The sequence below is a fragment of the Paroedura picta genome, chromosome 4 (assembly GCF_049243985.1).
Source record: "Paroedura picta isolate Pp20150507F chromosome 4, Ppicta_v3.0, whole genome shotgun sequence".
Lineage (NCBI taxonomy): Eukaryota > Metazoa > Chordata > Lepidosauria > Squamata > Gekkonidae > Paroedura > Paroedura picta.
The window spans coordinates 2,892,472-2,914,575 of NC_135372.1; the positions used below are offsets into that span (position 1 = coordinate 2,892,472).

At 49.9% G+C, this 22,104-nt stretch overlaps 2 protein-coding genes and 1 long non-coding RNA gene across 7 annotated transcripts in view; 2 read left to right on the forward strand and 1 right to left on the reverse strand.

The window, feature by feature from the left end:
* MYO1F (myosin IF) overlaps nt 1-4,911 on the forward strand; it is a 98,071-nt gene extending 93,160 nt beyond the window's left edge. For all 5 annotated transcript variants that reach the window (XM_077331534.1, XM_077331533.1, XM_077331536.1 and 2 more), the window contains one exon: nt 1,657-4,911. In XM_077331534.1, coding sequence (XP_077187649.1) covers nt 1,657-1,733 — 77 coding nt within the window. In that variant the 3' untranslated portion in view covers nt 1,734-4,911. The remainder of the gene's footprint in view (nt 1-1,656) is intronic.
* Nucleotides 3,172-16,119, reverse strand: OAZ1 (ornithine decarboxylase antizyme 1). The gene is given in 6 exon segments (XM_077331544.1): nt 3,172-3,647; nt 4,169-4,254; nt 4,739-4,911; nt 5,185-5,271; nt 5,273-5,330; nt 15,897-16,119. Coding segments are annotated over 6 exon segments (663 nt in total). The 5' UTR covers nt 16,025-16,119; the 3' UTR covers nt 3,172-3,516.
* Nucleotides 16,120-16,216: 97 nt separating this feature from the next.
* LOC143834782 (uncharacterized) lies at nt 16,217-18,095 on the forward strand. The gene is made up of 2 exons (XR_013229889.1): nt 16,217-16,301; nt 17,036-18,095. It is a non-coding gene; the product is annotated as an uncharacterized LOC143834782 (long non-coding RNA).
* The last annotated feature ends 4,009 nt before the right edge of the window (nt 18,096-22,104 follow it).

Here is a 22,104-nt window from a genome sequence, read left to right on the forward strand (position 1 = left end):
ATTTATGAGATTCGTATATACATATTAACAGGACTGATTTGCCAATATTATTCGTCATCTCCTGGATGAGGAGTGTTGGGACAGAGTTCAAGTTTAGCTGCTGTCAGCTGTGCTACTGACGGGAACTAGGAAATCCAGGGTGCGGCAGGAGGCATGAGCTAGGATTTCCCTGTTCCCACCCAACCCACCAAGCCTTGAAGCAGCCCAGTGCCCTGATCCACCCCCCACAGCAGGGGTAGTCAAACTGCAGCCTTCCAGATGTCCATGGACTACAATACCCATGAGCCCCTGCCAGCAATGCTGGCAGGGGCTCATGGGAATTGTAGTCCATGGACATCTGGAGGGTTACAGTTTGACTACCCCTGACCCACAGGGACCAAAAATCCAGGCTGGGGGCCTGGGCCCACCTCCTCTAGGCCCATCTATGGCCATTTTGGGAAGGACCAGGCCAAGCTGTCCAAATTAGGGGGAAACCTGGGGTAAATTTTAAAATCTTTCCAAAATGCATTAAAAATCAAATCCTCCCCATCCAAGCAGCATAACCCTGGGGTTACGCACAACCCAGGTTGAGAAATGCCCGTCTAAGAGAACAACCCAACGTTCCAGGAAGATCCTAGCTCAAATCTGGTCTTTACCAAAGCTGAATTTGCAGGGGATCCCCAGGTCCTACGGGGAGGCTAATGCCTAGCTGGCTCCAGGGCAAGGACTGTGGCATAGCCTGTACAAGGGCTCCTTTCATCCCAGGTTTCATCCCCTTGCCCTGGCAGCCATTTCTGACCCTCAGGTCTTGCTAGGGTTGCCAACTTCCTGGTGTCACCTGGAGGCATCTCCCAGAGGCCCAAGTCATCTCCAAATCACACTGGGCATTTCCCCTGGGAATTGTTATTTTGCATGGTGCACTTTATGATATGAAAGCTTCCTTGTTTTTCTCAGGTGAGGTACTGCACACACACAAAAGATACCAACTTATTTAACATTTTATTAGTGACTAGGGACAAAGCCCGTTGCATTCCGGAATACAATTGGTGCTAGATTAGGGGGGTGGGGTGCAAGAACCCTGAGAATGACCTCTCCTTCTCCCCAGGACCTGGAAAAGCTGCAGGCTGGAGGCCCCCCAGGGAAGGGAACTCACCAGTAGGGGCAGCTCTCACACTGACGGGATCTGTGGCTTCAGAGGGAAGTGGGAAGAGGGGGTGGTCAGGGGTGGGGGACTGAAGGCGATTGGCTGGCTGCTGGACAGACAGGCAAGCTGGTTGGAGGACAGCCACCCCGAGTGGCACTTAAACCATGAGACCAGCTCCTCCTCCTAGCCCTTACCCGAAATATGAAGTGGAACAGATGCCATGCACACTGTAAACATGTGACTGTCAGGGGCATGGCAGGGAGGTGTAGCATAACTTCTAGGGTTACTTGAAGCCTGAAGAATAGTTCAGGGGTTACTCCACGTTCAAAAGGCTGAGAGAGACTGGTTTAGTATGTTACATCCTCTGTGCATTCCAAGGAGTCCTGCACCGCACACAGGACTTCAGAGAAAAGGTGCAAACCCTGAACCCTAATACTTTGCTGCGTTCAGTCCGATGGCTGTCAAGAGAATCCAGATTTCACACCTATTTCTCCAACCAACAGATCAAGCGCCATTTTATCTCCTTCTTACAGACACCTCCGGCTGGTGGAAGGGCCGTCTCCATGGGCGAGAAGGGCTTTTCCCTGGGAATTACGTAAAGAAGATTTGAGCAGTCAGGCTGAAGGCATCGTGTTGGTGAGAACATACGAACGGACACATAAAACGGATCAAGTGCTTATGGCTAACCATGAGAGGAGCCCCGTTCAAGCAAGCTGGAGGAAGAGAGCTCTTTTGGGAACTGTTTCAAAGCAGCAGGACTTACTAAGGGCTGCCGAGACCACAAAAAAGGGAAGAAACCAAAGTCATCCCACGGGTGATGCAACATGCGTGTTTACTTGTTAGCTACCTGGTGCTCTTTGGCAAAGAGAAGGGTGTTGGCAGAAGCCTTCTAAGGGATCTTAGAAGCCTGCAGGGATCTCAGAGCTGCCCCTTCATGCTTTCCTTGGATATGTTGCAAAGCGCTCATGTGGGAATAATAAAAGTTGTGCTCTGGCATGCAGTCCTGCTGGCTCGCTGCGCTCAGAATGAGGCGATTCCCTTTGCAGGATTTACTGAGGTTTTCTCTCTTATCTTTGCAAGGAAGAACGATGCTAAAAACCAAACGTGAACACTTCAGATGCCAACCAGTGATGCTGATCAGAAAGCAACTGAGGTAGCCCTTGGCTTCTGAACCATGATCGAACTAGCCCCCCCATCACAGCCGGCATTTAGCATTGTTAGCCTGGTCACCATGCTCTGTGAGGGTTAGAAAACACATCTAGTGGCGCAGCTAGATGCAAGCCCGTAGTGCCTCAGAGAGCAGCAGGACTGGGGGGAAGGGGAGTAATACGCTTTTGAAAGTCAAAGCTCCCTTCATGGTTTGGCCCTGTACCCAAGCATGTGGGCCCCCTCCTAGCCTACCCCCGAGCATCCAGCACTGACAAACCCACCTTCAACTAAACGCGTGCTGGGAACAAAGGATGCAGGGACTGAGGACTTTAGAGAGTGGGCGGGTACCCACAGCAGCAGAAGGTAAAAGCAGAAAGAAAATTAGGATGACAACTATGGGAGGACTCAAGGGGTGAAGCCAAGGGTTCTCCAGCAGACAGGAAGGGCAGTGTGCTTCCTTGATGTCTTTGAAGAGTTGGTGCTTACATGCCGCTTTTCTCTACCCGAAGGAGTCTCAAAGCGGCTTCCAGTTGCCTTCCCTTTCCTCTCCCCACAACAGACACCCTTGTAAGGTGGGCGAGGCTTCCATGCATCTGCTGGCAGGGGCTTATGGGAATTGTAATCCATTGACATCTGGAGGGCCAGTTTGACTACCCCTGGCCTACGCGATTGAGAGAGGAGGGCTAACTTAAATGCTTCAACTGAGGACTGCCCTGTCCCAGAAAAAGGAGGGCAGCTGGCTTTCAGCACCCCTCTCACCCTAAAGTTTTGTGAGTCTGAGCCTCCCCTCACTGCTGCTCTCCCATTGGTTGTTAAGAGGAGGAAGCGCCAATAAGAACCAGGCTAACCCCCTCAACGCCAGGAGCACAGCGTCCACTTTCAAGCAAGAAAACCAGCAATAAAGTAAAATATAAACTTTTATTTAGAATTAAAGCAAATACTTCAGTATCACAAACACACAATATTAAACTTCCAAGAAATATACTGCTAATTTGGAGTGAGCATTTATTTTTGCACAATCACAACAGGCGGACAAAATCCAGAAGAGAAAGATGACCCCAAAATAATTCGGAAATTTTGAACATCTCCCCGCCCCCATCACCACAGCAGCCAGTCACAATAATTCGTACAAAGAACATGTCATTAAAGCGCGCACGCGTGCGAAGATTACAGATGTTGACAAAATTTCTACAGATTCGTCTTTACAGAGAACAAGAAAAGCTCTACGAGGCAAACACTGCAGTCTAGTCTTCTCCAGAAGAGTCTCGTTCAAACGTGTAGGCCATAAAGCAAGCGTCGGGTCTCTTGGGGACTAGGGGATGCCCTGGTTTCACAATCTCAAAGCCCAAAAAGCTGAAAGTACGGAGCAGCGAGGCTGCAGGGAAGAAAAGGGGAGCCGTTGAGTACGAGGATCTAGAGCAGACAGCCCCGAGTTGGGGCCGGTGGGTTCCAGAGCACCCAAGCCTTTTCAGAAGGTGAGTGGGGTCAGGTAGGGCTCTTGGAGGGCAAAGCTTTCTATTTGTCATTAGTGATGCCCGGCTGTACAAATTGAAATAACGTGGCCCTGGGAGCAGCACAGGTTGCATTCTCTCATTCTTCCTTCCGGGTGTATTTTCTAAGTTGCCCCTCATCAGCCCCACACTGGGAATTCCTCTTGAGGGGTGTGGTGGCTCCATGTGTGCCCACCACCCCGTGTTCAAATTCCAAAAGATGTCCCACTAAAAAAGAATGGGAGTCCCCTGGCCTAGAGATCTGGCACATGGATCACACCCATGGATTGGATCCTGCAAATCCACCCCTGTGGCAGGAGGGAACACCTCACCACTCACAGATAGGATCCCACCCAACCTGTATCTAAACCCTCCCCCACAGGCCTTGCACAGCAGTGGAGCTCACCTCTGTCATCTCTGTTCTTGTGGAAGCAAATGAAGACATGGTCAACTTGAAGTTGTTCTTCAGCGAACTCGAGAAGAACTGCAAAACTGAAAGGAGGGGGTGGTGGAAAAGTGAGTTTGTGTCGTCCCCTCCGAGGCATTCAAGCTGCTGTGGTTCGGATTTGGGGGGGAGGAGGAGGGGGGGAGACAGTCCAGAACAATTTCAGCCACCTGTTTTGCAATCAAAAAGGAAGCTCTCCCTCCCTCTGGTTCACGCACGCCCTGACTTGCACTTCAGTTATAAGCATCCCGTCTCTAGCTTAAGATCCTCCTTTGGATTAAATCTGAGTCACAACCCATCTGGCCTGCACTCGGCTTCTATTAACACAACTACTCAGACTTGCTAAAAGAATGAAGTACATCGTTTCAGCTCTCCTACTGAACGCCAATTAGTTGTGCAGCAGAATCTAACTGCTTTTACCCAAACGGGTGCCGTGTTTCAAATTCACCTAAGAGTGCCTTTGGAGGAGATAGATAGCGACACAGCAAACACAAGAGCGTCCAAAAACACGGCAGGCCATTTTCAGCTTACCTATCTTTGCTCCCTTCAGGCAGAGCACCGTGAGGGATTTCAATGTACAGGTGGTTGTTATTCAGCACAGTTCTCCAACTGATGTGCTTGGCATCCGTCAGCCTGGACTGGACATTAAGGATTCTCGTCCGGTTATTTGATGTTACTTCTTCTGTTACATTCAGCCGATTATCCTAGGAGAGCAAAGCAACAAGCAGCCGTGTGTCTTCAGAGGTTTAGATTCATTTAAGGTTGCAAACTGGCATGAATAATAGAACACACATTTAACTGCCTTCCTCCACACTAGACTTGCACACTCACCAGATTTAACTCTTTGGCAAGATGCAATCCAAACACTGCTGATTCTGTCGCCCCCCCCCCCCCCCGAAACGTGCCCCAAATCAGTCAGTGGCTCACTGCAACCCCAGCTCGCATTATTCCCCAGTACAAACACCGCACATACTTACAGAATAAAATAAATTAGCTGAAAGATTGTGATCCCTCTGACTGTTCCCTCGCCCACCTGGGATCTTCAGGGGTGGGTGAGGGGCATCAGGAGCACCACCGAGGCCCTGGACCCAAGTTACAGCAGCAATTGAAGGACACCCTGGAACTGAAACAAACAGAAAAGCCAGCTGTCAAGGGCTGTCGTGACACACTTATGTACAGCAAGGGGTCAGTGCGCTGCGAGAGGTTCTAACAGAGACTAGATGAGGAAACTGAAGGGGCTCCAATCCACTTGTAGGGGTGAGCAGGGCCTCATCGTCATATCTTATTTCATTGATTTTATTTTTCTGATTGTATTTTATATCTCGGGTTTTAAGGGAATTTTATTGGGGTTTTATACAGACTTTGTAACCTGCCACGAGCCATTTGGGAGTGGCTGGGTAAGAAATTGAAGAAAGAAATAAACAGTATCAATCAGTACAGAGAAAGAAACCAGGTTTTGAGCTTGTATTTTTATACCATTAGCACAGTACTGTTTTTTTTTCTTGTGGGGGGGGGGGGGTCAATTATAGGCAAGTAATTCCTGTCTATTCAAACCAAAGCTGGAGTTTGACCAAATGAAAGCCCATCAAATAGCTGACTAAGACACAACCCAGCCCTTTACATTTCTTTGCGGGGTCACAGAAGCAACTACCTTGGCCATCAACCATTTCAGATTCATTCCTGCTGGGGATTTCTTTCAGATTCAACTATCTGAAAGAAATTGTAAACTAAACATAATTGTAAGCTAAACATGAGCAGGCAGTGTGATGCAGCGGTAAAAAAGGCGAATGCCATTTTGGGCTGTATCAACAGAGGCATCACATCAAAATCACAAGATGTCATAGTCCCATTGTATACGGCGCTGGTCAGACCACACCTGGAGTACTGTGTGCAGTTCTGGAGGCCTCACTTCAAGAAGGACGTCGATAAAATTGAAAGGGTACAGAGGAGAGCGACGAAGATGATCTGGGGCCAAGGGACCAAGCCCTATGAAGATAGGTTGAGGGACTTGGGAATGTTCAGCCTGGAGAAAAGGAGGCTGAGAGGGGACATGATAGTCCTCTTTAAGTATTTGAAAGGTTGTCACTTGGAGGAGGGCAGGATGCTGTTTCTGCTGGCTGCAGAGGAGAGGACATGCAGTAATGGGTTTAAACTTCAAGTACAACGATATAGGCTAGATATCAGGAAAAAGTTTTTCTCAGTCAGAGTAGTTCAGCAGTGGAATAGGCTGCCTAAGGAGGTGGTGAGCTCCCCCTCACTGGCAGTCTTCAAGCAATGGTTGGATACACACTTTTCTTGGATGCTTTAGGATGCTTTGGGCTGATCCTGCGTTGAGCAGGGGGTTGGACTAGAAGGCCTGTATGGCCCCTTCCAACTCTATGATTCCATCTATAAGGTTGCCCAGAACCACCAGGAAAATTCTTCAGCGTGACCGTTACAAACATCCAGTGGCGAGTTTGCCGCTTTCTGGCAGCAGGAGAGAGATGGAGAGGAGAGCTGAGCCTTGGTTCAGGGACCCACAACAACCCTGGGGAGATGTCCGGCTCAAACACTCCCTCCTGTTCAGCGGACAGGTCTGTCTCAACGTCCTATTGATCAGAATTCTTGGAACAAGCTGCTCGCTTATCAAAAGGTCCAGAACCCTCTGGGGGAAGGGACTCCTCTTTATGCTTGTTTCTAGCCATAAAAACGAGAGCCCATGGCCACGGGTGTTTAATGTCAGTCCACCTTGCAGGGGCCCTTTGCCTTCTTACACTGGCATTTGTGATGAGATTAGTTCAGCTTTTGCAGCAGGCCATAGTTAGTTGTTCGTTCCATGCAAGCCATGTTCTGGTTTTCAGGACAAACCCAGGATTCCAGGCTGCCGGGAGGGTTGTGCGGAGTTTTGAGTTGCAGGGCAAGTATGTTGACTTGGAAATGAGGGCCTACTTGGGAGTACCCAAGTCTTGCAATGCATGAGAACGGGAAGCCCTCCCAACTCACTGGTGGGAGTGCATAAAACCTCTTTGCTCGTGAGCAAATCGGAATGTTCCTACAAAACAGGCCAGCTTGGAAACTTGCTGTACGCATCCAATGCTGAATTACAAGCTGATTTCAAGCACAGAACATGGCTTTCTAAAGAGTTGCACCTGTAAAGCAGTGGTCCCCAACCTTTTTATCACCGGGGACCACTCAATGCCTTTTACTGAGGCCCGGTGGGGGGGGGGGGGTAGTTTACTCCTCTACTCTCAACCAGTGCCCTAACGCTCTCTGATCGCTATGGTAATGGTTAAACATCCCTTCAAAATAAGATACAGACGCGCCACAACAAGGAACATAAGGAACTTTATTTTCATGGAAATTTTAACTAATGACAATGACAAATCAATGGGAACCCTGAGCTTGTTTCTCTGCAACGAGAGGGATGGGAGACAAGGACACCCGAAGTCTGTTGTAAAGGGCTGGGTGGGATGAAGTAAAGGGCCAGGGCCCCCCCCCTGGCCCTTTACTTCATCCCACCCAGCCCTTTACAACAGACAGGCATCCTTCGGGGCCCACCTCCAATTAGTCGAAGGACCATGGTTGGGGATCGCTACTGTGCGACTCCTGAACTTGGTAGCCGCCAGCTGCTCCTCTTAAGGGTTCCACTTTCGCAAAAACAAATACCAATCAGTTTGTGCAAACACACACACAAAAATGGTCTTCTGTCAACACACAGCAGAAAGCTCTCCTCTCAAGACCAAGAGAAATGATCCCTTGCCCCCCTTAGCCCCTCCCTCTGCACCACGGCTCACCCTGCAGGCTCATTTTGGTTGCGTCACCTCAGCAGATGCAGCAGATCACAGCTCCCCTTTGGGAAATGCTTGAAACCATCCTGCCAGCAGCCATTTGCAGAACAGTGGAAATGGGCAAAACAAGAAAAATCCACCATTTTGCACAGCCCCTGCTCACCCCTGATCCCTGACATTTGCAGCGTCACCGACTAGGCATTCTAAAAACAATCACGCAGCTAGCCGATCTCTCTCTCCCATCCCCTCTGGCCTGACATGCAAGGCTCAAAGATTACAAGAGGACACATTTCATCCTAAAAGATGCTGGGCACCAGGGGCAGAGAAGGCAGCCCGACTTGAGACGGATTCAGGCGTTCCTTGAAGGAGGTCCTGGACGGAATGCCTTTCTGCACTCTCTAAAAAAGGAATCCCAGCTTCTATGCTGTTTTCCTCTTCTCCTTTTTCGGCAGCAGTTTCTTTTTTTACAATGCTATATAGTGTTATTTTTGCTTGTGGCTACAACCATTCTTTTAGAAAAGCAAGGGAGTTTGGATTAACTAACTACATCCTGTCCACCAACAGCAATGCACCTCCATATTGTTATGTAAGGAAAGGTTTTAGCATCTTCTTACCCATGCATTCTGCACTAGTTTTTGACATCAAAAAAGAGTCTGAGCTACAGAAGACTCCTTAAGACACTGCTTAGAAAGGCCATAAGCAGACGATAGATGTTGTTACCTGTCTGGTGCCAGAGCAGAGCTGGACCTCCTCTATCAAGGCACACGTGCTCATCAGCAAGGAAACATAAACCGGATCAGTAGAACCAAGCCAGTGATACTTGGGAGTGTGTGTGCTGACTCCATACAGTTTTGTAAAAATCAGCATGCAGCAGCAATTCTGGTTAAAAATGTAGACCACGCAAGACTGCAATCAGCACATCAAATAGGCTTAGGCTCCCTATAACAGCAAGTTTTGATAAGGTTCCACATGATATGCTTGTTGACAAGTTTATAAAACGTGGTATGGATCCTATAACTGTTAGGTTGATCAATAATTAGTTGACAGATAGCACAAAGAGCGCATCATTCTCTTGCAGAGGAGTGAGGAGTGGAGAGTCTCAGGGATCTGTCCTGGGCCCTGTGTTGTTCAACATATTCATAAATCATTTGGATGAGGGAATACAGGGGTGCTTATTAAATCTGCAGATGGGGAGGGGTAGCAAACAGAACAAAAGACATAATCAGGATACAGGATGATACGGACAGACTGGAAAACTGGGCTAAAATGAATTTTGATCGTGATAAATGTAAAGTTCTGCATTTATTATTATTATTATTCGATTTATTTCCCGCCACTCCCTACAGGCTCGTGGCGGGTAACAATAGTCTTAAAATCCCCCATTAAAACCCCCGTTAAGGGACTATAAAAATACCAAACATGGCGGAAAATACCACTCTCCCCTACCCGAACAAGGGCATTGGGGGATGGAGGGTGATGATGACTACTTCAAACCCCCAAAAATAAGATGGGGGAGACTTGTCTTGGCAGTAGCATGTGCGAAAAGGATCTAGGGGTCTTAGTAGACCATATACTAAACATGAGTCAGCTGTGTGACTTGGGAATTTGGGACTGTATCAAAACAAGTATGGTGTCCAGAGTGTGCAAGATGATGGTACCACTTTGCTCTGGTTAGACCTCACTTAGAATACTGGATACAGTTTTGGGCACCACAACGGAAGAAGGATGCAAACGAACTGGAGCATGTCCAGAGGGCAACGAAAATGGTGAGGGGTTTGGAGACCAAGACGTATGAGGAAAGGTTGGGGGAGCTTGGTCTGTTTAGCCTGGAGAGAGGACGACCAAGAGCTTCAAATACTTGAAAGGCTCTACATATAGTGTGGAGCAGAATTGTTTTTTGTTGCCCCAGAGGGTCGGACCAGAACCAATGGGATGAAATTCATCCTCAGGAGGTGGTGGGTTCTCCATCTTTGGAAGTTTTTAAGAAGAGGTTGGAGAGCCACCTGACTGAAATGCTGATCCTGTGAATTTAGGCAGATTGTGTCAGCTTGGCTCTTGTAGCCCTTTCTTGCATGCCCATGGAAATGCCATTCACCACTTTGGGATTGGGAGGCAAATTCCTCCAAGCCAGACTGGTCAGGGATTCTGAGGTTGGGGGGCAGGCATCATCTGGGCATAGAATTGGGGTCACTACAGGTGGGCAGGTAGTTATGAATTTCCTGCATTCTGCAACTAGATGGCCCTGGAGGTCTCTTCCAACTCTGTGATTCTAAGTGTTTTATTGGGAAGCCATTTCAGCAGCTGTTAATCCTCTTTCTCTCTCTTACAGGCACACCCTGATTTCATAGAGTTATCTGATGGCTCCCCAGCGCTCCTCAGAAAACAAACTTGCAGGATTTAGGCTCTCCTCATCCATCATGCTATGCAAAGTCTCCTTGGGAGAAGAAAGCCAGTATCTGCTGAATGGAAAGTCCTCCTCGCTCAGAAATTCCGTTTCTGAGGTATACACCTCAGCCCACTTACCTACGCCACCCACAGATGACTCCCACCTATGCTCAGACACAGCATGGAGAGTGAGATGGCTCAGGCTGGGCTACTGGGTCAGGTAATTTTGCAAGGGAAGCCAAGAGCCTCCCCCAGCACCATCCGGCTCCCAATTCCCAAACCCTTCATGGATTTTGGTCCTCCCAACAAATTGCTTTGCCTAAACGAAGTATAAAATGCAGTAAGTCAGGTGTGGCATCATTTCTGGGCAAGAGGGCATTAGCCTTGCACCTAAACAGGCTATGGACAAAACCATGGAGTGACAGGAGAGAATTCCTTTAGGCCATGCCCAGAGGGTGTATGAAGAGGCTACTCAGGCCACACTGAAGCTGGTGCCAATGCCTTATGCTGAACTCTTTCCTCATCATGCCTAAGCAGATGGAAGAGGGGTTCAAACAGACCCCCCCAATTGCTTCCTGCACACTAGACAAGTTCCCACCCCTTCCCAACATCTCAAAGAGCACGTGTGTAACTTAGCTGTGTAATAGCTTGCATCATCTTAACTGACGGAAAGCACACAAGGCTGACTGTTCTGTTTACACAGTTGTTTTTAAATTAAAACTTAAAGAGATATACATTGTCTGGAGACGTCTATTCCCTTTGCCACCTTGGGCCTCCTTTTAACCAGGTTACATTCCTGTCTCCAAGGTTCTGCTGTCTCTTGTGTAAAGGAGAACTCTCCTGTCAGTTACAAGATGATATTCAGATGTTAGTAAAAACCTTCTTTAGTGGGGACTGCCCTTCCACCATTATTTCTGTGGCATGCCCAGATAATTACAAATCTCTGCTTGCAAGATTTAAATAGGATTATTTTATGAACCACAAAACCTTACCGTCAAAGTGTGTCAACAGTACTTCCCCCTCCCCGCCCATCAGGCTGTGAGGTTTAATGTGCCGGCAGCCATTTTAGTGATCCATTTCACTCCCTCCCATTTGGAAGCAGGAATGTGAAATCAAACTGTTAGCCCGGGGCACAACGGGCCTTTTTAGAGTTGCTTTGGCTGGCATGAAAATGTTGCCCAATTAATCATAGCAGGTGGAAAACCATGATGCATTTTGCATTTATTGAGATAAGTAGAAAAGCACAGATACAGCAGGATGAATCCACAAACAAACCTGCATGCCAACAATAGGATTACAGAGTGTTAGATACCCTTCCCTTGGAGGCTAGGAGAGATGATGCCCTCATGGGTCAGGCTAATAACCTGGAATCACCGCACCTCAACCCGTCTCCGAGGACCATTCTGCAGCTACCAAGCCAGCCCCCCATAAGCTGCTGACAAGGTCCAAAAAGCTGCTTGCATGCCTTCCCCCTCAGTCTCCAATGTTTACATAAGCAGTAGTGACACACACACATGAGCTTCTGGGAGCCTCCTTCCACAAGCTTATAAAAAAACTACTTTCCAGAGAGGAACAGACTGCTTTCTTAGCTTTCTCTGCCTGGTAAGAACCAATCCCTAATAACTGTATGCTCAATTAGAGAGTTGCAATCATTTTCTTTGACACCAGGCCATCAAATCACTGAAACGGCCTGCAGTTGCCATTTAAAACCCCCATTTTCTGCTTCCCTCCATTTGGGCAGGGAACCTGAGAGGCTTAAAGGGCTGGCAGCCATTTTAGCTGTACAGCAGAGCACTAGCTTCTAGCCACTGTACAGTTCTTTCTGCTTCCCCCAAGGAAACTGGCTGGTTTGTTTTGTGGCTTCTGGTTCAGGAACACCCCAAACTGAACCCATCCCTCGTGATCCTTTCATGAATGTGTCAAATATGCTCCAGAGCCATCCGTTTGACTAGTAAATCCTAACAGGCCATCAGGTAAATGCACAATTACTTCTCTATTTCTCCCACACCATCACAAACACGCTTCCCTGGAAGTCTAATGTGCTCATGCCCCTGGTAGGCTGGGGGCAGTGAAGTCCCTCTCCCCTTATGAGAAGCTATCCTTCCTCCTACTCACCCATTTTACAAAATTTATAGCCCATCTTTCTTTCCTCATATGGCCCATCAATGAGGTCTGCTCCGGCATTGGGGAGCCAATAGAAAAATCAAATAACGATGACAATGAGATTTTAGTTTACATCTACTTACATAATTCTGGCACTCCACACACACACACACACACATATATATATATCTATTAAGTAGCTTGTTTGGTCTTTGGGTGCCTTGATGGTTGGGGTTGTGTGTGTTTTGGAAGTGAGGTGGAAAAGAAAACACTCAGATCTTGATGATCATCCATGAAGGATGGTTGAGCTCTGCTCTCCCCCTTCTACCTTGCAAAGATGGCAAAGCTGATCAGGGGAGAGGGGAGGACACAAAACTGGATTTGCTTGACAAATGTTTGACTTCTTCCCCCTCCTCCCCACTGAACACACACTGAACACCCCTTCATTCCTCAGAGGGTGGCATGCTTCTCCAGCCCCCCCCTTTTTTTTTTGCTGTGGATTAGGAGAGAGCAAACACATTTTTATTTCCCCTGATGACAAAACAGAGAAGTGTCTCGCTTTCTTCTCCTCCCTCGGACAGATACCAGCAGAATCGGGACCGGAGTGGTCCTGGGTGAGGAGCTTTTTCCTGCATGAAGGAGTGGCAGAAGGAAAGAAAGAAGCTGGGATCTTTCTTCCTCTACAACAGACATGTATTCCAGGGTATTGGCACTGGAGAGGTTGGTTGTTTTTTGTTTTTGATTTTTAGTGGGGGACAAATGCAACTCCCTAGCAGTAACAGCTGCTTCCCCCCCCCCCAATACATATTGAATATAACCTCTTAATTCTCCCAGGCATGTGTTAGTGTGGGAAGGAGGGGTGATGGTGTAACAAATCTAACTTTGACCCTTTTCTTTCGCCCACCTCACATACAGTATTTTTAAAAGCATTCCTATCCTGCCTTTCATGTTAGTTTCAGGCAGCATAGAAACAAAGATACTGGAAGAAAGATATTATTTCTTGGGTGTTAGCCAGCATAAATGTCACTGTGCTTATTAAGCAAGATTTTGTTTTGGGGGGGGGGGATGGACAATGTCAAGGACTTTTCTTTTACGCCATTTGGAGAAAAACAGAAGCACCCTCAGAGATGCTCAAGTGACCTTGGGCCAGTCATGTGTTCTCAGCCTAACCTACCTCACAGGGATGCTGGAGATAAAACAGGAGATATAAACCACTTTAAAAAGCAGGAAACGAACACCCTCCTTTGGTGCAATGGGGTGTCCTCCTGCCATAATGTAGGAGTGGCCAAACTGTGGCTCTCCAGAGGTCTGTGGACTACAATTCCCATGAACGCCTCCCATGCTGGCAGAGACTCCTGGAATTGTTGTCTATGCACGCCGCAAGAGCCAGTGGGCAGGGGGCTCATGGAATTGTACTCTACAGACCTCCTCGAGTGCCACAACGGGAAGTGTAATCTATGAACCCCTCGAGATCCACAGTGGGCAGGGGCTCATGGGGATTGTAGTCTATGGACCTCAAGAGAGCCACAGTGGACAGGGGCTCCTGGGGATTGTAGTCTATGGATCCCAAGCGAGCCACAGTGGGCAGGGGCTCATGGGGACTGTAGTCCATGGACCCGAAGAGAGCCACAGTGGGCAGGGGCTCATGGGGACTGTAGTCCATGGACCCGAAGAGAGCCACAGTGGGCAGGGGCTCATGGGGACTGTAGTCCATGGACCCGAAGAGAGCCACAGTAGACGGGCTCATGGGGACTGTAGTCTATGGACCCCAAGAGAGCCACAGTAGACAGGGGCTCATGGGGACTGTAGTCCATGGACCCGAAGAGAGCCACAGTGGGCAGGGGCTCATGGGGACTGTAGTCCATGGACCCCAAGAGAGCCACAGTGGGCAGGGGTCATGGGGACTGTAGTCCATGGACCCGAAGAGAGCCACAGTGGGCAGGGGCTCATGGGGACTGTAGTCCATGGACCCGAAGAGAGCCACAGTGGGCAGGGGCTCATGGGGACTGTAGTCCATGGACCCGAAGAGAGCCACAGTGGGCAGGGGCTCATGGGGACTGTAGTCCATGGACCCGAAGAGAGCCACAGTGGGCAGGGGCTCATGGGGACTGTAGTCCATGGACCCCAAGAGAGCCACAGTGGGCAGGGGCTCATGGGGACTGTAGTCCATGGACCCCAAGAGAGCCACAGTGGGCAGGGGCTCCTGGGGACTGTAGTCCATGGACCCGAAGAGAGCCACAGTGGGCAGGGGCTCATGGGGACTGTAGTCCATGGACCCCAAGAGAGCCACAGTGGGCAGGGGCTCCTGGGGACTGTAGTCCATGGACCCCAAGAGAGCCACAGTGGGCAGGGGTCATGGGGACTGTAGTCCATGGACCCCAAGAGAGCCACAGTGGGCGGGGCTCATGGGGACTGTAGTCCATGGACCCGAAGAGAGCCACAGTGGGCAGGGGCTCATGGGGACTGTAGTCTATGGACCCCAAGAGAGCCACAGTAGACAGGGGCTCATGGGGACTGTAGTCTATGGACCCGAAGAGAGCCACAGTGGGCAGGGGTCATGGGGACTGTAGTCTATGGACCCCAAGAGAGCCACAGTGGGCAGGGGCTCATGGGGACTGTAGTCCATGGACCCCAAGAGAGCCACAGTGGGCAGGGGCTCATGGGGACTGTAGTCCATGGACCCCAAGAGAGCCACAGTGGGCAGGGGCTCCTGGGGACTGTAGTCTATGGACCCCAAGAGAGCCACAGTGGGCAGGGGCTCCTGGGGATTGTAGTCCATGGACCCCAAGAGAGCCACAGTGGGCAGGGGCTCATGGGGACTGTAGTCCATGGACCCCAAGAGAGCCACAGTGGGCAGGGGCTCATGGGGACTGTAGTCCATGGACCCCAAGAGAGCCACAGTGGGCAGGGGCTCATGGGGACTGTAGTCCATGGACCCCAAGAGAGCCACAGTAGACAGGGGCTCATGGGGACTGTAGTCTATGGACCCGAAGAGAGCCACAGTGGGCAGGGGCTCCTGGGGACTGTAGTCCATGGACCCCAAGAGAGCCACAGTGGGCAGGGGCTCATGGGGACTGTAGTCCATGGACCCCAAGAGAGCCACAGTGGGCAGGGGCTCCTGGGGACTGTAGTCCATGGACCCCAAGAGAGCCACAGTGGGCAGGGGCTCCTGGGGACTGTAGTCCATGGACCCCAAGAGAGCCACAGTGGGCAGGGGCTCCTGGGGATTGTAGTCCATGGGCCTCTGGAGCCCCGGCTTCTCTACCCCTGATGCAAAGTGGTGGAAGGGGCTATTTCCCTCCCGGGAGGGGGCGGGGCCTGCAGGCGAGGCCGCGCGACCCGGCGGGGCCCTGAGGCGCCCCTTTGTTCCGACCGTGAGTCATTATTTTTTTTGGGGGGGGGTTCCCTCCTATTCCTGCTGCTGCTGCTCTCACCTCCTCAGAGCGGCGCTGGCGGGCAGGGCGGGCATGTCTGCGGCTCCTTGGTGGGTCTTTTTATTTCCTTCCTTCTCCCGGGCGAAGCAGTGACTGTTGAGGATCCGCTGCAGGGAGGATTTCACCATCCGGGCCGCCCCCTGGTCCCCGAACCCCCGAGTCGGGTCTTCGCCCCCTCCCCCTCGGCTTCGCGCGACTCCCGTGTCTCTCCCTCAGATGCACAAAATGGCGGACCCGCCGCCGCCGACGGCAGCCTTTATAACGGCCGGGGGCGGGGCCGACACGCCCACCCGCCGCAGAAACGCGCCGTTAAGGCCACGCCCTGCCCTCCCGACTTCGGCGCGCGAAGCCCCGCCCTGAATCGCTCCTCCTCGAGCCTCTCTTTTCTTTCGCTCTTCTCTTGAGGTAAACAATCCCCCCCTTCCTGAACGGACCTCCTGATTGGCTGAGGGGTGTCGGCTGTCTCGCTCGGGTTGGTTGAGCCACGCCTGCGCGTAGTTTGGTTGATCGCCGCGCTTCAAGAAGGGAGAATGAAGAAGGGCGGTTTCCCAGCCGGGGGGAGGGGATTGGAGGAGGCGGGCTTCTTTGATTGGTTGAAGGAGAAGGGCATAGGAATCTTGATCGGCTGGAGCGGTTGGCTTTCTAGAAAGAACTGCGCATTGGGCTGGGATGGGCTCATTGAGCTGTTTGGAGCCTCTGCGCCTGCGCAGAGCACTTGGGGGTTGTGGGGAGATGGGGGAAGATGGAGGCGTGACTGAGGGGGCGGAACAAAAAATGAATAACTGTGGAGATAAAAGGCAAAAGGCAAAAGCAAATTGTGGCCAATTAGTAAAGTGTGTCACAACATCCAAATGATGCCAAATGAGAACTACAATTCTCATGGGAATTGTAGTCCATGGACCGCAGTTTGACTACCACTGAAAACAGCCAGTCAGTCCCCTTAAGTTGTGTTGTAGTTACAAAAACATTGGAGAAATAAAACTATTAGTGATTAACGGCTGACGCTTCGGGCTCCAACATACCCAGATAGGAGTTACAGAAAATAAAAAAAGAAAATTTAACTTGGTTCCCCCTCGCCTATTGATAATTTGCCTCATTTATTGTGGACATTGGGTAATCATTTATTTTAATTTTTTTAGGTTGCCAACCTCAAGTTGAGGCCTGGAGATCTGGCATCGATCTCCAGGGCAAAGAGAGGAAATATGGCTGCTTTGGAGGTTGGGTGCTATGGAATTGCATCCCAACAAGGTCCCTCCCCAAACCCTGCTCTCTCCAGGCTCCACTCCTAAATCTCCAGGAATTTCTCAAGCCACAGTTGGCAACCCTGTGACTAGAGTGAATCTTGGCTTTGAAGGCGCCGTTGGACTTTTTTGCTATAGTAGACGATGTGCCTGCTACTCCCATTGGCGATGTTACGGAAAGGTCTGCGACAGGTCCCTCACAAGAGAAACCTAGATTCAAGTGGGTCACCGTGTAGGTCTGAAGCAGCAGAACAAATTTTGGCTCGGATATCCGAGGAAGTGTGCACACGAAAGCTTGGACCCTAAATACAGCTTTGTTGGTCTTAAAGGTTCCCCTGGACTCAAGAGAAACCTGCACAGCAATGCCTAGGAAAAGGTGTTTTCTTGTGCCAAGGCAGGGTTGGCAAACTCCACTCCTAGAATTACATGTGATGACCAGACTATAGTCATTCAGTGATGGCATTTCCCTCTTTTCACTGCTTGAGTGCAGCAACAAATGGCTCCTGGCAATCACCTGAAACTGATAACCGCATGGAAGCTGCTGAGACTGAGGGAGCTCTGGTCTGCCACAGCAACCACGAAGCTCCCAAAGCAAAGTCTTGTGGTATGGAATATCCTCTGGACATTGTCCCACAAATACCTTGGACAAAAACCCACAGATATTTTACAAAAGTGTTCCAGCTGCCCCACTGATGACGCTAAGAGCTGCAAAACAGCCACCAGTGATTGGCATGTGCTGTGTTCCCTAGATTGCTAAGTGCAGGCCGCTCTAGGTACACTCTGATTGATTTTTAAAAATTGCACCATCGTGAATTGTTGGCATGAGAGCAATTTAATGAGTAGAACAAAATGATAAAGAAGTCATGCTTTTAAAAAGAAATTTAAGTGTAATACTGGAGGAGGAGGAGGTTCTTATACGCCGCTTTTTATTTTTTATTTTAATAAATGGTCACTCGCTCTGTTGGGTCTGTTTTTCACTCCTTGTCCCAGTTGTGCTTTGTGCCCCACCCTCTAAATTATGCTGCTGAGCCAGTTAGAAAAAAGCCTTGTGCTTCGGCATGCCTGACTGAGCCAGGGTGCTCTGGGCCTTGCATTCTGCCTCTTGCAGGAGACTCTAGAACTGAATCGGGCTGGAATAGGCAGGAAGCAAATTCCCCTGAATAAACGAGGCTGGACTTAGGGCAGCCCTGTACAGTTTACAAGGCAAGAGACAACAGAGGTGGTTTGCGTTGCCTGACTCCATGCAGTGACCCTGGACTTCCCAAGTGGTCTCCCCTCCATGGGCTAACCAGGGACAGGCCTGCTTAGCTTCCAAGTTCTGATGAGCTTGAGCTAGCCGGAGCCATCCAGATCAGGGCAAAGACAAATAGAGGGGGGTTTACACAGCAACCGTGGACTCCCTTTTCCTAAGAGGGCAAGGGTAGTCTACCTGTGGTCCTCCAGCATTTGCTGGCAGGGGTCATGGGAATTGTAGTCCATGAACATCTGGAGGACCACAGGTTGACTACCCCTGATCTGAGGCCTGGGGACCAAGCCCTATGAGTAAAAGCTGAGGGACATGGGAATGTTTAGCCTGGAGAAGAGGAGGCTGAGAGGGGACAAGATTTGAAAGGTTGTCACTTGGAGGAGGGCAAGGACCCACAGTAATGGTTTTAAACTACATGTAGAACAATATTGCCTGGATAATGGGGGGGGGATTTCACAGTTGAGTAGTTGTGCTTCGGCATGCCTGACTGAGCACAGCAGGAGGATCAACTGCCTAAGGTGTGGGTGAACTTCAAGCACCGGCTGGACAGACACCTATACTGGATACTGGAGGCTGATCCTGCACTGAGCAGGGGGCTGAGCAGGGCATGGCCCCTTCCCACTCTAGGATTCTAGGAGTCTAGTTCAGCAGTGGAAGGGGCTGCCTAAGGAGGTGGGGAGCTCCCCCTCACTGGCCGTCTTCAAGCAGCGGCTGGACAGATCCTTCTCCTGGATGCTGGAGGCTGATCCTGCATTGAGCAGGGGGTGGGACTAGGTGGCCTGTATAGCCCCTTCCAGCTCTATGGGTCTATGATTCCTACAGCTGATGAGATTGGGCCAGCCTGGGCAATACTGAATACGGTATTTTTTTCTCATTTATTCCTAGCCCTCTGGTCTCCCTAATGGGAACCCAAAGCAGCTCATGCTGTTCTCCCCTCCTCTGTCTTACCCTCACAATAACAGCCCTGTTCCCAGCCCAGGGTCACCCAGAGAGCTTGAACAGCATTATAGAGATTCAAAACTGGTTTTCCCAGATCTTAGTCCTACAGTCTGACATACCCATAAGTTTTAAAAAAAAAGTTGGAACGTTTTTTTTTTTTTAAGTTAACTGCCTTGCTGAACAATTTAATTATTTCAGATGCCGGCTCCATTGTGTTCAGGACTTAGCTGTTTGCAGTCGGCAGAATTCCTCCTCCATAGTTTGTGCATCTGTGTGTATGTTTTAAACTTCCCCCCTCCCTCCCCGTTTTTGGCTATTGGAACTCACTGTAGGATTAGCTGATCCCGTTTAATCTCTGTTATTGTAGGGCCAATCCACATTAGGGACACGGAAGTGCACCATACTGCTCTGTTTAGTTAACTCTCAATTTTGTTGGGAAACGCCATGAAAACAAGCAGAATGGCTGGTGGCAGAGGCTTTTGGGTAGGGCTCTGTGTCAGGAATTCATTCAGGTTGGGGTTTGCTTGCCTAAACATTCCGTCTCAAAACAGCCCATTATGAGGGAGTATAAATTCATTAGCTCAGTCATGTGTTCAGATTATTAACGTTCATTATTAATGGCTCTATTCTCCTACCAATTAACTGAGCAATAGACCATTTTGTTCTGTCCTCTATCCAGAGACTCTGCATCCTGTAAATACAAAAGACAACCGTCTTTCCTGGGTCAAAATTTTCCATGGGATGTTCGTTCCTCCATCATTCTTTATCTGAGAAAGCCCCTCCCTAGTAGCCATTTAAAATTTTAAAGCCCAGTTTTCCATCTGCATCTGCTCTTGGTAAACCGATTTGTTTGCCTGTCGTGAGGCTGTGAGATCTGCAGCGTGCAGAAGGTTGTGGTCATGTTTCCATCTCATGGGAACATTGTTTGCACCAGACAGAAAAGATAGATTGTGCTTTGTTCGCACTGTGATGCTCACAGGACCCAGCATTCTATTTGCAAAACACCCAAGTGGTTGGATTCCTCTCTTAACTACATTTTCCCCTCCCGTCCGCGCTCATCCTTTTTAATAAACCAACTTTACTTTTCTTGTGAAACATCAGATGTTGTTATTCAACTTTGATTAGCAGTTTCGGCTCCTTCATTTCCCCGCATTTCCTACATCTTGTCTTAGGGCTTTTGCAGCCTTTTAAGAACAAAGAGCACTGAGAGTTGTTCAGCATCTCCTAAGCAACGGCGTTCTTGAGGGATTCTTTTCACTGTTGTCCAAAATCCTCTGCAACTCATGCCAAGTCAGCCTGCTGAAGGGGAAACGCCACATCTTAAGACCCCAGTGCTGGCATGTTACTAATGGATAACCAATGCTCACTCTGCAGAAAGGAAATAATTGACAAAAAATGGCCCCCGGCAAGCTGTAGAGTGAGCGTAGCAATTACATCGGAGACCATAGCAACCCTGCTGACATCTGCCAATCACAGAAAGGCATGTCATTGATGCCCCGGTGATAGGCAGGCAGGGACAGGCAACTGGTGCATGCTGCCCACACCTTCTCCCCAAAAGTGCTGGGCTTTTGCTACTCTTGGATGGAAAACACCAAAAAAGAGAAAGCACCACCCATCCCCCAAGGAGCTCTGTGGTATAGCCAGCCAGGGGTCTTGGAGGGAACATTCCTCAGAGAGCTCTGCAGACACTGATTCAAGTCTCTGCCTGTCACACAGTTTCCTTTTGCCTGCTGCCCTCACAAGGAATGAAGCCTGTCCCCTCCTGCCACAGCCCTTGCATGCTTGTGTTGCTCACTCAGCTGAGCCAACCCCAGTGGGACAATCCAGACTACTCCTACCTGAGAGTTCAAGTCTTGGGCAGGCAGGGTGTCAGGATTGTAGAATCTCTGTCATAAATTAGCCTGAGTTCCTCCATGTCAGTTATATTGTTTAATTGAACCTGGCGCCTGCTAGCCCCGGCCTTGTAGTGTGTAAGCAATAAAGTAGAGTAGTGATGTTATTCTAACCTTATCTTGTTATGGGCTCACAGGGTTGTTGTCAATTCTCTCAAGGATGGGAGTTTGGAATCCTGTTGTTGTTTCACATATGTCTTTCCTCACTAACCCCCCTCCTTGGGAACTGTCAAGTTTTGGGCGGGAGAAATGTATTGATAAGCTGAGGCAAATCTGGCTTCGAGTCAGATTTGACTTTCAGTCCAATGCGTATAGTGCTAATCAATAAAACTATTTTCTTTTGAATAAGTTTTGTTGTGAGTTTCCTGTGCGTCTGACATCAAGTCAAATCTCACAACTCCTTTCACCTGCAAAATGCAGGGCGAGGGACATACTTTTTCTGAGCAGGGAGAGGGCCTGGATTGGGACCTCTCCCAGGGCGACGGCGCGAGTGCCGGCCCGCACAGCTCGGGCATGATGCGGGCAATCTCGGGGACAACCCCGGGGCCCGAGGAATTTTTGGAACGACACGTCACCCAGCGCAGGCGATTGTCTAAATACGACCGCCCTACTGGGGATGAGAGGTGGCCGGAGCACCTGGGACTGCCTAGCTACGCGCTGGAGCCTGTGGGTGAGACACAGGACTTGCAGTACAAGCTGGACAGGGTGACTAACTGGCTGCAGGATCTTTCGGGTCGGTTGGATCCGGAGGAGAAGCGCCGAACGCAACGCCTGCTGAAGGAAGTGCTCGGTGGTGGTGCGCACGATACCAGCCTGCGACGAGTGAGTGGTGGGCTTGCACTGCGGGAGCACGGCATGGCGGACACGCAAGCGGCAGCGGATGCTGAGGC